This window comes from Oncorhynchus clarkii, chromosome 16, assembly GCF_045791955.1.
Source record: "Oncorhynchus clarkii lewisi isolate Uvic-CL-2024 chromosome 16, UVic_Ocla_1.0, whole genome shotgun sequence".
Taxonomy (NCBI): Eukaryota; Metazoa; Chordata; class Actinopteri; order Salmoniformes; family Salmonidae; genus Oncorhynchus; species Oncorhynchus clarkii.
In genome coordinates, this window is record NC_092162.1 from 48,168,883 (window position 1) to 48,186,551 (window position 17,669).

Below are 17,669 nucleotides of genomic sequence, written 5' to 3' on the forward strand. Positions count from 1 at the left end.
TAAATAGCCTCCCCACAACAATCAATGAATTCAGAGGCAAATACCTCACCTCAGAGATGGGACCATCAATAACCACAACAGTACTTCCTAGGAAAGGCATACAGTAGCTATCCAGAACCTCTATCTGGATTCAAAATGCACTCATCACAATACATCCACACACAACAGCCGACACAGCCAGTTAAAGGTGTGTAATCCACTGAAACCCTTTGTACCTTCATGTAAAAAAGAAAGAAAGGAACATAGAAAACAAAAAAGAGCATATTATTGCTCGTCCTCTTTAAATCTCCCCAGCCAGCTAGCCATCCAAGCCAGCTCTCTGGGGCCAGATACAAATGGTGTGATGCAGCGCTACGAGAGATATCAGCGTTTGGTATCTAATCTTCTCGCCCTCCTAATGCACCCAGGAGTCTCTCTCTCCAGCAGCTGAGACTGAGAGGAGAGCTGATAGCTCAGAGAGCCAGCCAGGGCCAGGATAGGAGAGCAGGAGAGGAGAAGAGCTGGAAGTCTGCCCGACAGTGCTACTGAAATTGCCCGACAGTGCTACTGAAATTCACCTCCACTTAAATCAGCTTCTCCTCCTCAGGCGTTCCTAAGGAGATGCTCATGGGGCAACCTGACACCAAAAATAAGAAATAAACAGGGCCTTTTTTGAGAACATGTAGTCAGGGATTTAACAAAACAGCCATGCTGTCTTTTTTTCATCTCCCTTCACTTGTGGTGACTTTGATGAATGATGTAACTCACTGCTTATGTTTAGCGCTCATCTGAAATAAAGGGAATCTGACAGAAGCAAGCTGGCCGGCCCACTGTGGACTGCAAGTCGGAAGTCCTAAATAGACAGGAAAGACTTGGAAAATTCTGTGTTATCTAATACAATAGCAAAAGGTGATTTGCGGTTTCCAAAAGGTAAACACACAAGATCGGGAGCGATTTTGTCAAATTGTTACATGTTTGCAACCTGATAATTAACATGATTTATCAATATAAATTAAAGGTACACTGAAAACCTGGATTCTCACTTTATCAATTGCACAGTTGTTCTTATTGCTCAATCCTAGCTTACCATGAACTCCATGTTTGATCAGCTAGCCTATTTAATGACTGCTACACAGGAGGCTGGTGAGTGGAGGACGGCTCAAAATAATCACTGGAATAGAGTGAAATCAAAATATTAAGTGGTATTAAATACCATTCTATTCATTCCGTTCCAGCCATTATGCGCCCGTCCTCCCCAATTAAGGTGCCACCTGCCACCTATGGCTGAATACCAGTCAATATCCTTCACATAAGAACAGAACACCAGATAAATATAATATGCCTGTCCCACTTTCTCATACCACCCATTTAATCCATTTAAAATAAAACACTTCTGAGAACTCTGAGTCTCTTTTTCATTGAAAAGTACAGAACACCGGCTTTCAACAGTCTCTCTCTATGCCACATCAGTGGAGCCTTTGACAGCATGACTGTAGAGAGAGAGCAGCAATGACTTTGACGTGCCATATTAAAAAGAAAAACAACGGCCTATCAAAAGTGTCACATTTGATAGGCCGAAACACATCAACCGTCTGCAGAAAAGTCCCCAGACATCCAGATATGGTAACAACACCGTAATTTTTTTTTAAAAACATAAGCTCATTTCTTTGGCCGCTAATCAAAAGTGACTATGTGAATACGATGTCCTAATAATAATTTATCTGCAGTAGAATGTATCATCTCTTTTAGCTAAATGCCCTTCTAAATGTTATCCTCCATGCCGTCAACTGAAGCGATGACTTCAATCACATCTAACTGGGGACAAAAACTTGCTATTAACTATCCATCATTGTAACCAACACTACTAATGCATCAGTGTAGTCAGATGGCTGAATGTCATGGTATTGCATAATTGTGTATATGATAGCCAGATGACGATCTAATTAGCAACATCTCTATTTGCTATATTTGTGAACATATCATTGTAATAGGCCCGCCGTCCTTGGCCAAAGCACCAATCTAACAGCAAAGTAACTGGATAGAGACAGAACCATTGCTGAAGGGAGCATTAGCTCTGAGCAGGAGGTGTGTGCAGTCAAGCAATACAAAACCACAGAAAAATGTCATTTACCATTCTACATTACTGATAGGTGCAAGCTACCCAGCCCACTAGCCTTTTGAAATACCAAGTAGCCTTTAAAATATTACTGTCAGCAATTAGAGGGACAGGTAAAAGACAGAAACATTGAATATGAAAGCCAGACAGGAGCTAATGGTTGGGTTTTAAACAATCCTGTGAATAACATGCAACATGCGTGCAGATATCAATTCCCTGTTGTCAAATTGCCTTTCGTACTAACTTTCTCTCAGTTATTCCAACCTTTCTACACTTGCTTAGTGTGTAAAACACAGCCTTGTAGATCATTAAAACCAAGAAAATACTGTGGAACACACTATAAATACAAAGAGAAACAGAAAAAGTGAGTCTCCTGTGTATTACCATCACCCCCTCTGGCTGAGCCAGCCCATTCCCAGAATGAGATGATTGAACAGTGCTGCTGGGTCTCCATTCACCCACTGTGTGTGAACCAGCCGCTCCACAGCAGCATAATTAGGGCTGGTCACTGGCGAGAAAGAGAAACGGTATAATGGATGTCCCTGTCTCAACATGGCCCCAGGCCAGCCTTCTAATTGAGCCAGGCCTCTGATATGGTGGACGGGATCATGATGGCTAGTTAACGCTGTATTTCCACACTGATAACATTGTTTTTCAACACACTGTGTAGGCTACCCGATTGAATAATACTGCAAACTAGCCCACATGCATTCAATAGCAACATACTGTAAGCCTATTGAAAAGCAGTAACATAAATGTGTTTTTACTGGTGTGACCAAAATCCATCTCATGTTTACAAAATAATCAAATTAATCTGTCTGATTACAACAACAAAAAAGTATAATCATAACTGGTAAACAAAGTTGTTTTCTCCAAGCCCTTGAATGTTGTGTAATGCTGATAATGGGAGTAATAATTTGTTGGTGCCCATCAGTGATGTGACACTGATGTCAATCCATATTAGTCATCAAGGTTGCACAAAGTAGTTCCCGTGGCGAAGTTTCTAACTCAGTACATATGTCTGTTATTAACTGATCACTTCACACCTAATACTGAGAAAAAGTAGAATAACTCTTTGTTTTCAAGGACAAGCCACATGTAAAGAAAAAACATAAATTAAAAAGATTTTTTAAAGTGGCCTGTCCTTAAAAACAAAGAGGTATTATACTTCAAACATTTACTCAAGCTGCTGTCTTCATTGGTTCGTTTCGGGACACCCATGGGGGCATGCAAGCTATTTGGAGAAGCAAATCTCAGTTCGACTCCACTAAAGCAAATCAACATGACTCCACTATTCACGCTGACTGCCAACATATGAGCCCTGCCAAGTCCTCTCCAGGAGGTCTGCGATAGCCACCACAGCAGTCATGTGTCTAATGTGAGATAAGCTTGCCCACTCTTCCAACCAGAGCCCAGAAGGATCCCTCCATCCAGTCGTCTTATGATCAAGGCTGGAGGAAATATAGAGGAAATATGGTTTGTTCTCTGTGGGGAGAGCCAGGGAGAATTGGTGACTTCCAGAGACACTGGCATGAAAGGGACAGAGACTTTGACTCTGTATTGCCAGTCAAAAGGCACATATTTTCTTCTCCAAAGTGCTCTGGGGATATGTTTGGCCAGAGACATAAGGACATGAAAGGGAAATGACAAGGAAAAAAGGGGTTCACTTTGAGGCGCTTATACTCCACAAGAGCCATCAGAACTGAATACACCGAGAGAAAACACATTGCATGACTGCAGGCTGGCCCTACAGTTTGTAATGGGCTGCGTTTGAAGAGAAAGGAAAAGGAAATGGAGAGAAAGAGAGAGTGAGAAATGGTAAGGAGGTTGTATCAGGAGGCCTGCAATAAGTGCCCTGTCCAATTCAATGCAGGTCTGAAGCCTAGTGGTTAAGAGCGTGGGCCAGTAAACGAAACGTTGCTGGTTCGAATCCCTGAGCCTACTAAGTGAAACATCTTGCTCTTGAGCAAGGCACTTAACCCTAAACGCTCCTGTAAGTTGCTCTGTATAAGAGTGTCTGCTAAATGACAAAAAATCAAATATAAATGGTACTTTATGCTACTGGAACCTTTTGGTCAACAGGGCTTCCCTGCATTACCCACTGCTAGGAGAAATGTTGGTATATAGAACCAAAAATAGTTAAATGGTTTGCTTCATATATGGCCCTCAAAAAGCTTCTATAGAACTGCAAAGCATATTTTTTTGTAGTGCAGTTACAGGCTTATCTAAACATCTAACATATATTATACCCACTCATAAAATAGGGAGTGGAGAGGAAGTGTGCAATTCAGAGCAGCTTATCATGCGTACCCTTCCCACCAGAGGGACATCTGTCCCAAGTTGATTCCTCTTGGCTGAGCATGGTAGGGAGAGGAGCCCACCACTGAGAGCAGACCAGAGACTAGCCTGTCAGCCTCTCCTGCTCAGCGTGAGCCTGGCTTAATGAATAGTCAACAGAAACTGCTAAGGCTGAAGCAGGAGTGACTGTAGGCCTAGAGCAGAGAGCAGAGAGAGGACATGGACGTTAGGTGGCTGTTTGTTATATAGCGGCCCATACTATTGTTGAAAAGGAAATTTGAAACATTTGCCTTGACATGTCATATTTTATTCAATAACCTATCGGTTTAAATAATATTACCGGTATATTCATAATTTGTACACTGTTGGCTCTCAGTGTGGGAGTTGCAGGATCTGGTTGTTTCTCTCCTCTTTAGCACTTAATTGATTAATTCATGTCATTTGATTGGCTAGATACAGTGCATTCTGAAAATTTTCAGACCCCTTGACTTTTTCCAAACTTTTTTACGTTACAGCCTTGTTTTAAAATTGAATAAATTGTTTTTTTTCCCTCATCAATCTTTGCAACACAGTATCTCTACCTGCACATTCATCTTCTGCCGATCTACCATTCCAGTGTTTAATTGCTATATTGTAATTACTTCGCCACCATGGCCTATTTATTTCCTTAACTTACCTCATTTGCACTCACTGTATATAGACTTTTTGTTTTCTTTTGTTCTACTGTATTATTGACTGTATGTTTTGTTTATTCCATGTGTAACTCTGTCTTGTTGTATGTGTAGAATTGCTACGCTTTATCTTGGCCAGGTCGCAGTTGCAAATGAGAACTTGTTCTCAACTAGCCTACCTGGATAAATAAAGGTGAAAAACACAATAACCCATAATGACAAAGCAAAAACAGGTTTTTAAGAAATGTTTGCAAATGTATAAAATAAAATATAAATGATATATCACATTTACATAAGTATTCAGACCCTTTACTCAGTACTTTGTTGAAGCAGCTTTGGCAGCGATTACAGCCTTACAAATCTTCTTGGGTATGACGCTATAAGCTTGGCACACATGTATTTGGGGAGTTTCTCCCATTCTACTCTGCAGATCATCTCAAGCTTCAAGTTGGATGGGGAGCATCGCTGCACAGCTATTTTAAGGTCTCTTCAGAGATGTTCAATCGGGTTCAAGTCCGGCTCTGGCTGGGCCACTCAAGGACATTCAGAATTGTCCCGAAGCCACTCCTGCGTTGTCTTGGCTGTGTGCTTAGGGTTGTTGTTCTGTTGGAAGGTGAACCTTCGCCTCAGTCTGAGGTCCTGAGCACTCTGGAGCAAGTTTACATCAAGATTTCTCTGTACTTTCCCTTGATCCTGACTAGTCTCCCAGTCCATGCCGCTGAAAAACATCCCCACAGCATGATCCTGCCACCACCATGCTTCACTGTAGGTTTCCTCCAGACATGACGCTTGGCATTCATGCCAAAGAGTTCAATCTTGATTTCATCAGACCAGATAATCTTGTTTCTCATGGTCTGAGAATCGTTTAGGTGCTTTTTGGCAAGCTCCATGCGAGCTGTCATGTGCCTTTTACTGAGGAGTGGCTTCTGTCTGGCCACTCTAACATAAAGGCCTGATTTGTTGAGTGCTGCAGAGATTGTTGTCCTTCTGGAAGCTTCTCCCATCTCCACAGAGGAAATCTGGAGCTCCCACCGGTTTCTTGGTCTCCTCCCTGACCATGGCTCTTCTCCCCCGATTGCTCAGTTTGGCCGGGCGGTGGTTCCAAACTTCTTCCATTTAAGATTAATGGAGGCCATTGTGTTCTTGGGGACCTTCAACGCTGCAGAAATGTTATGGTACCCTTCCCCAGATCTGTGCCTTGACACAATCCTGTCTCAGAGCTCTACGGACTATTACTTCATCCTCTTGGCTTGGTTTTTGCTCTGACATTCACTGTCAACTGTGGGACCTGATATAGACAGGTGTGTGCCTTTCCAAGTCATGTCCAATCAATTTAATTTACCACAGGAGGACTCCAGTCAAGTTGTAGAAACATCTCAAGGATGATCAATGGAAACAGGATGTACCTGAGCTCAATTTTGAGTCTCATAGCAAAGGGTCTGAATACTTATGTAAATAAGGTATCTGTTTTGTATTTGCAAAACATTTTTCGCTTTGTCATTTTCATTTTTCGCTTTGTCACTATTGTGTGTAGATCGATGAGGATTTTTTTTATTTAATCCATTTTAGAATAAGGCTGTAACATAACAAAATGTGGAAAATGTCAAGGGCTCTGAATACTTTCAGAATGCACTGTAAAAATCCCTCTGCATAACAGTTGGTGATGCAGACTGCAGCATTCAGAAAATCTGTAGTGAACTACAAATAATGGATAATGTCAACCGACACAATGACTGCAGGGACATTATATCATATTTAGCCCACCTTGTAGCCTTTCAGGGCCAGTTTACCTGCTCTATGCTATCCCTGTTACCACTAATTTAGGTCAGAAGCAGTGGGAGATTCATGCATCTGTAGAGGTGATGGCAAGCGGGTGATGGACACAGTTGGCTGTCTGTAATAGCGTGACCTGCATATCATCCTGGTCTATCTGGTTCCAGCCCACTGGCAAGAGGTTAACCCACACACCCTGGAGGAGCAGGTAATTAGGGTTCACACCCTGATACAAATGTAAGATTTTTTTCTGCACATTAATTTTGGACACCAAGGTGCTTCCCATTTTCAAACTGGGTTACTTGGATAAAGTTTTATCAGCGCAACATATTCCCCGTCTTAAGCTTTTCCATGGTGGACTAACGAGCCCTGGTGAGGCAATGTTCCTCCTCTGCAGTTTTCCTCCTCTGCTTTTCCTTAAATTAAAAGTTAATGAGTCATCAGAGAGATCTCACTTCCGTCCCTAATCACACCACCCAACATCACACTATACTTCACACAACCCAACTATAGAAATGATACCATGCATGTTATCATACTAGTATCTGCTAGTAATACCAGTGGGCATAATAGTGACGTTAGAAATAGTGCTGGCAGAAGTAAGAATCTGATGTTACACTTTGTTCCGGGGTATCATCAGTATCTTGCTCAAGGGCATGGAGGCACTTAGCCTCACACGCAATCTTCTCTTCTCGACAGTCCATTTTTATACACATGCCAAACTTCTGCCCACACATCTGCTGAGCTGACAACCAAGCAGCTGGAATCTCAAACAGATGATGATGAACCCAGACAATACATGTTTATCTGAGTGATGCAACTAACTGTAAAATAGACTGCAGGAAGCCAGAGAGAATGTTGGTGCATCATAAGAGAGAGATGTTTGAATCCTCCAGTTAGTAACAGAATGTTGACCATTGTAGTCTATTATTGGACTACCCACTGCTTAAATGGCACTTGTTATCCACTACATTCTGAAAAAGATGAGTATTGTGTCAGAATATAGGCTTGATGTATTCAATTACCACCTGCAGTGGTTCTTTCAACTGTTAATTTTCAGAAGCTGATCATTACATTGTTGTAACTATACAATTACGAGGCCAAAATCAAAGCAACCCAGCAGACATAGTTTAGTTGAAAGAAATAGATAGCTTCCACACACATATATTTGGATAAATACATGAGTACCCTGATATCGGGGAATTTGTGCCATTCTGAATTTTTTTATTGGATAAATACAGTTGTCCTGATATGACGTAAATAGGATTGTCAGTGTGCTAAGTATTAACTTTTATTTCACAGAAAAAAAACGGTATCTACAGATTTGTACATAAACAAATGAAAAAAGTTAAATAACAGTGCATATAGAACATGAATTAGCTGCCGGCGCTTGACTACCGGTAATATTAATGTGCAAAATAAATCCCTCATCCTTCTACCTCAGGTGTTCCCTTTATAAAGAAAAACACCTTTGCATCAGTTGCCTCCGCCCTGATCGTAAGCTACTCTCCCCCTATAACCGCAGTATCTTCCTGGTGTTTACTGTCAATTGTTCCTTTCCGCATGTTGCACACTAATATCATTAGAATTTAACCGAATAAAACATTAGGACAGAAACGTACCGTTCCCGGAGATGTGGTTCTCTACCTCTGCATGTCCACCTTGCCTTGTGGAGGCACTAAGTTGGATGTAGAGTCCCATGTAATGTAAAGTCCCTACTATTACCCCAAAGGCTCCCATCTCTTTTATTTGAGATTCCGTATTCTTTGCCACTCTCTCACATTAGGTGTACTAAGTTTACAAGATAAAATCCAGGCAACGTGTTGTATAGATAGACCCGGATTTTAAACAAAAGCGCAGATCGCAGATATGAAGCGGTTTGATGGTGCAGCCACCCTCTAGTGCAAATCGCTGATTGATACCTCGCTTCAGCTCGTTCGGCTCTGGATGCGGCGGAGGGAGATTTCTCCTCACACACAGAAAGGGGAGTGAGTGCCTTGCAATGGGGAATATCAATTAGGCGGAATGATCTGAGCAGGTTATTCGTTCATTAAACTTTTACAAGACGGTCATTCTTAAAGCTGTAGGACCATCCATCTTTGACAAACTATATCTATCTGTCTGCATTTATAGCATACAAAAACAAACTAAGACAACTGATGCAACACATAAATTAACATGTTCAATTAACCCTGGTAGGACATCAACAGGTGGAGAATTTATGAATGTCTTTGCCTACATCAGTCACATGTTACTAATCACGATTCCAATAACTGGAGTTTGCTTTATTGGCTAAGTGTCCAATGCACAGTTAATGCACAGTTAATGTATTCAGCTCCACGTGACAGTTAAGATAGAATTTGAGAAAGAGGTATATTGAGGACAATTCATAGCTTTGGGGAAAATATTTTCCTGATCGTAAAGCCTAACATAGGATATTGTCTCCGGTCTGGTCGTAAAAGCACACAGACACATCACAGCCATTTCAGGGACCAAGGACACAGCACTGCACAATCAGCCCCTTGGACAGTGCCAAACTGACAGGATGCGCTCTTCGCCCTGGATGCACAGTTGCACACAGCACATACAGTGGACAGACTGTGGGATATACAGTGCCTTAAGAAAGTATTAATACCCCCTGACTTATTCCACATTTTGTTGTGTTACAGCCCAAATTCTAAATTAATTAAAAATAATGTTTTCCCTCAGCCATCTACACACAATACCCATAATTACAAAGTGGAAACATGCTTTTTGGATTATTTTGCAAATTGATTGACAATTAAATACAGAAATATCTCATGTACATAAAGTATTCACACCCCTGAGTCAATACTTTGTAGAAGCACCTTTGGCAGCGATGACAGATGTTTTCCACACCTGGATTGTTCAAAATTTGCAGAATTCTTCAAGCTTTGTCAAATTGGTTGTTGGTCATTGCTAGACAACCATTTTCAGGTCTTGCCCTAGATTTTCAAGTAAAAAAAGAGAGGAGAGAGGTACTCAGTAATGTGTTGTATTGGATTTGCCCCAAACAGACTTTGTATTCAGGAGAAAAAGCTTATTGCATTGCCACATATTTTGCAGTATTAATATTGTGCCTGGTTGGAAATGGGATGCATGTTTTGGAATATTTTAATTCTGTTCAGGTTTCCTTTTTTTTGCTCAGTGAATTAGGTTAGTGTTGTTTAAGTTCTCCTATCACAGTCATTAGACTAACTGTTTTATGTCATCATTGGCTTCATGGTGAAATCCCTAAATGGTTTCCTTCCTCTCCGGCAACTGAGTTAGGAAGGACACCTGTATCTTTGTAGTGGCTGGATGTATTCATACACCATCCAAAGTGTAATTAATAACTAATAGGTGCTCTTCTTTGCGAGGCAATGGAAAACCTCCCTGGTCTTTGTGGTTGAATCTGTGTTTGAAATTCACTGCTTGACTGAGGTAACTTACAGATAATTGTATGTGTGGGGTACAGAGATGAGGTAGTCATTCAAAAATAACATTAACCACTATTACTTCACATAGGTCCATGCAACTTATTCTATGACTTGTTAAGCACATTTTTACTCTGAACTTATTTAGGCTTGCCTAAACAAAATTATTGAATACTTGACTCAAGACATGTCAGCTTCTCACTTTTTGATTCATTTGTAAAATTGTCAAAAAACATAATTCCACTTTGACATTACGGGGTATTGTGTGTGGGCCAGTGACCCCAAAATATATTCAGGCTGTAACACAACAAAATGTGGAAAAAGTCAAGGGGTGTGAATACTTTCTGAAGGCACTGTAGCACAATCCATCGGGAATAGAATTTGGATTTGAGGACTTTTGTCATAAATCAACACAATTATCTTCTTCACAGAATTAATAACCACATAATTCATAATTCACTCGGTTGCAGCCACACATGTACTCTCATATTTACTAACTTAAATGTCTTGTGTTTAGAGATGGATAAATGTGATGATAAGTTACATCTATTTTGTTTTATGAGCTGTTCAAGGAAAACAAGCTGGAGCAAACATTTTCAGAATTGAAGAGCACAATTAGGAAGATCATGTGGTTAATAATGTTCATTCACAGTGACCTCTGCATGAGATATATCATTACAACCTTCATGGTAAAGGAGCTAAGGGCCTGATATTAAATCTTCCACCAGAAACCAATTATTCAATAACATTGAAATTGCAGTTTGTCTTCCCACTTACACCATGTACACTGCAAGGAACCAGGGAGAAAAATCACAGCACACGGTGTTCAATTCAATCACTTGGAAAATACAATTATTCTACTTCCTCTCAGCTGTGAAATTGCTGTACAACCACTGTTAACATGGTGGTGTCATAATCACTGATAAGAGATGCGTGGGGTACCTTCCTGCCAATACAACATGCAAATAACAATTCTCTCCTTATAAGCGATTTTAGAGGCCAGCTTGCAGAGCAGCTGTTACGCTGTTGGAGAACGGCCTCCTTTGCCTCATCCCTGCCGCGACGACGCCACTGCAACTTGAGACAGGAGTGATTGGCATGGCAAGATTGCTCCCACATGTTCTCAATAAACATTGCTATGGTGATGATGTCATTGAGCCTCTGCTCGAGCCTGGGCCGGTGGCTCGCACTCATTTGCATGTTAAGTTTGATGCTGTGGCAGAGCATCAATAAAAATGCACTCCCTCATGACACGCTTGAAGGCATATGGTCTCCTCTAATGCATCACACATACAAACACACAAACACAATAAAATTCAGGATTCATTGAAACTACTTTACGATCCTAGTTACCAGGGAGATCACCATCCACGGGGACACACAGCCCGAACGATCATCTCCCCACAATTTCCAACCAACGCGTCTCCGGTACTCCAGTCCTCTAATCATTTGAATGTGTTGACAGTTGGAGAAATTGCTTGAGCTGCGCTGAGAATTCGAAAAGTATGAAAGCCAACGGTCCAATATTCTAGAACACTGCTGTGCATACCCGTACAAGTTTAGGACTCTTATGATAAACCGTTTAGACTGAACGTCGGCGAGCAAAATGAAGCATTCCATTTCTAAAACAACTGAATATTGAATTATGTCAACATCTGCGGTGAGCAAAGTGGCAACAGGGCCACGAGGCATAAACATAAACAAGAGTAAACAAAGGCATGGCACAGAAAGCTGCACTATTTAAAGTTCCAAGTCATCTGAATTGATCTCAACATCAAATGATTTCTGGTAAACTACTAAGTACCTTACTGTGATTGTTTTAAATTAAAATGGTCAAAAATAAGTAAAAATAGCTTCTTAGCTAAATGCAATTTCTCAAACAAGAATTTTGATAGGAATGGGAGTGGTCTGAGAGGGGTCTAATGGGAGGGATGTGTAACCTGTAAAGAACTGTTATCCCTTACAAAAATGTTGTTGTTTTTCAACAAACTTTCTGCCAGTTTGTGGCAAATTTGATGCAAACTAAATAGTATACCACAATGTTCACAGAAGTTTGCAAATGCTCGCCACTAGTGGTGAAACTGGCAATCCTTTGGCAACAATAATATTTATTGCCACAGTTGGCAAACAGTTCACCAGAGGTTAGTGGCCAACAGTTCACAATGCAGATAGCCCAGTTAGCAAATGTGCAGGGACACTGGTTGGTCGGGGCAATTGAGGTAGTATGTACATTAATGTATAGTTAAAGTGACTATGCATATACGATAAACAGAGAGTAGCAGCAGTGTAAAAGAGTGGTGAGGGGCACACAATGCAATAGTCCGGGTAGCCATTTGATTACCTGTTCAGGAGTCTTATGGCTTGGGGGTAAAAACTGTTGAGAAGCCTTTTTGTCCTAGACTTGGCACTCCGGTACCGCTTGCCATGCGGTAGTAGAGAGAGCAGTCTATGAATGCGGTGGCCGGGGTCTTTGACAATTTTTAGGGCCTTCCTCTGGCACCGCCTGGTGAAGAAGTCCTGGATGGCAGGCAGCTTAGTGATGTACTGGGCCGTACGCACCCTCTGCAGTGCCTTGCGGTCAGTGGCTGAGCAAATGCTGTACCAGGTAGTGATGCAACCAGTCAGGATGCTCTCGATGGTTCAGCTTGAAGCTCCTCAACCTGCTCCACTGCAACCCTGTCGATGAGAATGGGGGCGTGCTCGGTCCTCCTTTTCCTGTAGTCCACAATCATCTCCTTAGTCTTGGTTACGTTGAGGGATAGGTTGTTATCCTGGCACCACCCAAACAGGTCTCTGGGCTCCTTCCTGTAGGCTCTCATCATTGTCGGTGATCAGGCCTACCACTGTTGTGTCGTCGGCAAACTGAATGGTGTTGGAGTCGTGCCTGGCCATGCAGTCGTGGGTGAACAGGGAGTACAGGAGGGGACTGAGCACGCACCCCTGGGGGGCTCCAGTGTTGAGGATCAGCATGGCAGATGTGTTGCTACCTACCCTCACCACCTGGGGGCGGCGCGTCAGGAAGTCCAGGATCCAGTTGCAGAGGGAGGTGTTTAGTCCCAGGATCCTTAGCTTAGTGATGAGCTTTGAGGGTACGTTGAATGCTGAGCTTTGATCAATGAATAGCATTCTCACATAGGTGTTCCTTTTGTCCAAGTGGGAAAGGGCAGTGTGGAGTGCAATAGAGATTGCATAATCTTTGGATCTGTTTGGGTGGTATGCAAATTGGAGTGGGTCTAGGGTTTCTGGGATAATGGTGTTGATGTGAGCCCTTACCAGCCTTTCAAAACACTTCATGCATACGGACGGGAGTGCTACGGGTCTGTAGTCATTTAGGCAGGTTTCCTTCGTGTTCTTGGGCACAGGGACTATGGTGGTCTGCTTGAAACATGTTGGTATTACAGACTCAATCAGGAACATGTTGAAAATGTCAGTGAAGACACCTGCCAGTTGGTCAGCACATGCCCGGAGCACACATCCTGGTAATCCGTCTGGCCACGCAGCCTTGTGAATGTTGACCTGTTTAAAGGTCTTACTCACGTCGGCTACGGAGAGTGTGATCACACAGTCGTCCGGAACAGCTGATGCTCTCATGCATGCCTCAGTGTTGCTTGCCTCGAAGCGAGCATAGAAGTGATTTAGCTCGTCTGGTAGGCTCGTGGCTGTGCTTCCCTTTATAGTCTAATAGTTTGTAAGCCCTGACACATAAGACGAGCGTCGGAGCCGGTGTAGTACGATTCAATCTTAGCCCTGTATTGCCGCTTTGCCTGTTTGATGGTTCGTCAGAGGGCATAGCGGGATTTCTTATAAGCTTCCGGGTTAGAGTCCCGCACCTTAAAAGCGGCAGCTCTACCCTTTAGTTCAGTGCGAGTGTTGCCTGTAATCCATGACTTCTGGTTGGGCTATGTACGTACAGTCACTGTGGGGACGACATCCTCAATGCACTTATTGATAAAGCCAGTGACTGATGTGGTGTAGTCCTCAATGCCATCGGAAGAATCCCGGAATATGTCTGTGATAGCAAAACAGTCCTGTAGTTTAGCATCTGATTCATCTGACCACTTTTTTGTAGACTGAGTCATTGGTGCTTCCTGCTTTAATTATTGCTTGTAAGCAGGAATCAGGAGGATAGAATTGTGGTCGGATTTACCAAATGGAGGGCAAGGGAGAGCTTTGTACGCGTCTCTGTGTGTGGAGTACAGGTGATGTTGATAGAAAATAGGCAGAACTGATTTAAGTTTCCCTGCATTAAAGTCTCCAGCCACTAAGAGCGCCACCTCTGGGTGAGCGGTTTCCTGTTTGCTTATTTCCTTATAGAGCTGACTGAGTGCGGTCTTAGTGCCAGCATCCGTCTGCGGTGGTAAATAAACAGCCACAAAAAGTATAGCTGAAAACTCTCTAGGCAAGTAATGTGGTCTGCATTTTCTCACAAGATATTCTACTTCAGGCGAGCAAAATCTAGACTTCCTTAGATTTCGTGCACCAGCTGTTTACAAATATGCACAGACCCCCCCCCAGCTCTTTGTCTAATCCGAGGTGAGTGATCGCTGTCCTCATATCCAGATGCTCTTTGTCTAATCCGAGGTGAGTGATCACTGTCCTGATATCCAGAAGCTCTTTGTCTAATCCGAGGTGGTGAGATATCCAGAAGCTCTTTGTCTAAACCGAGGTGAGTGATCGCTGTTCTGATATCCAGAAGCTCTTTGTCTAATCCGAGGTGAGTGATCGCTGTCCTGATATCCAGAAGCTCTTTGTCTAATCCGAGGTGAGTGATCACGGTTCTGATATCCAGAAGCTCTTTGTCTAATCCGAGGTGAGTGATCACTGTTCTGATTTCCAGAAGCTCTTTTCAGTCATAAGATACAGTTGCAGAAACATTATGTACAAAATAAGTTACAAATAACACGAAAATAAACATAATAGCACAATTGGTTGGGCACCCGTAAAACTGCTGCCATTTCTTCCAGCGTCATTTAAAAAAATCTGTGGCAACAGTTTACCAGAAGTTGACAACACAACAATTCTCACTAACTCCATTGCTCATGAATAAACCATAGCCCATATCACAGTCTGCTTTCCAAGCACATTTCAGTTTCTACTAAAATCTGCGAATAAGGCCTACCCATTGGGATTGCCAAGGAAGTCATCTGAACAGACATGGTGCAGTATGATACCAGCACCTTTATGTCATCATGGGAATCCCAGGCATCAAACCACATTACCACTACCTGTAGGGTGTCACGCTGTGATTTCACAACCCAACTGCGGCAGTCCTTCTGTGTAGAGGAGGCATACTGTATATTCAGACATCCTCCCATTAAATATGTATGCTTGAGATATAAATACCATTCTAGTCTTGCCAGACGATGACAAAAGGCCTGAGAGTAGTTGACGCACAACCTAAAAGAAGCATAGACATCATGTCCTTGGCCTACACAGTCTTCCCTCAATCCCTTCCCTCTTACAGCTAACACAACCCTGCCAACAGCAACAAAGTGGGAAATAATTACACATAATTCACCTGCACAGAAAACAATCTTATCCGGATGGGATTTTATTACAAAATACACAAATCAAACAACACAAACATGTGAGTCTGAAAGAGTTGCAGTTTAAGATTGCACATCTTTGTTATTATATTTTGAGTCACTATAGTCCAGCACACAGAGCGCAGTCAATACAGCTTCTCTGCACCTGCTGGACACTGGTATCTTCTGTCTGTGAGTGTGTGGAGACCCTCTGTTCTGGTCAGGTACTCCTCCCAGGGATTGGTTAGGGTTAGAAGTTCTCCAGCAGGTCCATAATCCTCTTCTGCTCACTCTCTTTGAACTCCTCACTCTTCCCGTCCCCGATGTTTTCAGCATACTCTGAAAAAAGACAAATCCCCAAGTTTAGTTTGGCAGACTATGAGCTCTTCACGCAGTCTTCTTTTGAATCAAACCACTCCATGGGCATGGTTCCTGTAATCCACACAAATCAAAGGAATTGAAACCTAGGAGGATGTTCCTGAATGACAATGACATAACCGCTCTTTTCCTCTCTCTCACGCCCACACAAGAATACATGCATGAACACTGAACACACCCAGTTTCCCCATACGCATGTTAAATAACCCGTGGCTTAGTGCCGAGGCCAGAATACAAAAAAGGAGAGATATATAAAAGGCTGCAGTCTGCAACCTAAAAATCTAGGATATACATTTTTCTAAAACTGAATCTCCAACCCTATGTTCTAGCCTGTAGATCCAGTGTTGTGCTCTAGCAGTGCAGTACGTTTATTCCTATATCCCCTGACTTACACCTTGTCTCTCAAGGGTACATACTTCAGCCTATATTCCCTGCCAACTCACACTAGACTCTTCTTTAACTGAGGCAAACTCGCTGTGGAACGCCAGGCAGTCACACAGGCATAGCCTCTGAAAGCAGCAGTCTATTTGTGAGTCTAATGTGGAGGGGTGTGCTGTCAGAAGCCCAGCGCAGGTAGCCCCTCTTGCAAGATTACCAGTAAAGCCTGTGGACCCTTGAGAGAGGAGATCAAAAACAAAGTTTCTCTTTTAAATGCCAGAGAATAAAAGAGTTTCTGACAATGGCCTGAGGCAAGGGGAAAAACATGGCTTCAATAGACTGCTGGGGTGAATCATAAGGAGTTCACACAGAGGATTCATCTCCTCATGAGATTCAGTAACCATGACCATGAGCAGAAATTCAAGAGACTCGCACACACTTAACACAGAGCGGCGCTCTGAATCTCATATTCATGATGACTGATAGTAAAACTATACACAGTGGTATTAAGCACTAACAAAAAACAAGACTCCAAATATTTTCTTGAAGTCCTAGATTCTACATCATACCCTGCTCATTCAGCCCCGAATGTGTGTGAGCCAGCAGGGTTCCACAAATGACCCACACAATCTCAATATCCCCTAGAATTAGCCTCAAGAAGACAGGCCTACTCTCCAAAATCATGGGCTGGCATTCTAAGGCGCTCTTCCTGTCACTGTGGCGACCAGGCTGAGGGGAATATGGCGTGACAAACGCTGCTACCATTTGCTGGGTCACCGACTAAGGCTTCCTGCTCGATCGCAAATGTTGCACTTAATTTTCGAGCCAGTCTCACTGTCGACAAGTAGGTTAATCATTAAGGATCTCAGCCTGCAAACTTACAGAATGGAGAAACCTTTGAAATGGACCACTCCTGACACTTCACCTGTCAACTCTGATGTGTCACCGATGAGGCTATGAGCTGAAGAGAACAGGGAGTGTAGACTGAGGCAGTGCTTGTCAAGACACTCCGAAGAACTGCAATGCTTAATTTCTCCCAAGAATAACACCTTCAATCTATAGGTTGTAGTCTTATGCAAGACTTCAAAACCTTTGACTGCACCGGTTGGGAGGG

At 42.6% G+C, this 17,669-nt stretch overlaps 2 protein-coding genes across 3 annotated transcripts in view; both read right to left on the reverse strand.

The window, feature by feature from the left end:
* Nucleotides 1–8,752, reverse strand: part of LOC139367672 (V-set and transmembrane domain-containing protein 2-like protein) — a 29,186-nt gene extending 20,434 nt beyond the window's left edge. Inside the window, exon 1 of the mRNA XM_071105954.1 lies at nt 8,460–8,752. Coding sequence (XP_070962055.1) covers nt 8,460–8,577 — 118 coding nt within the window. The 5' untranslated portion in view covers nt 8,578–8,752. The remainder of the gene's footprint in view (nt 1–8,459) is intronic.
* Nucleotides 8,753–15,790: 7,038 nt separating this feature from the next.
* The window catches only part of LOC139367673 (beta-catenin-like protein 1), a 40,318-nt gene continuing 38,439 nt past the window's right edge, over nt 15,791–17,669 (reverse strand). The window contains exon 16 of one of the 2 annotated variants that reach the window (XM_071105955.1): nt 15,791–16,138. In XM_071105955.1, the coding sequence (XP_070962056.1) occupies nt 16,050–16,138 (89 nt within the window). In that variant the 3' untranslated portion in view covers nt 15,791–16,049. The remainder of the gene's footprint in view (nt 16,139–17,669) is intronic. The other variant, XM_071105956.1, reaches the window with a different exon arrangement.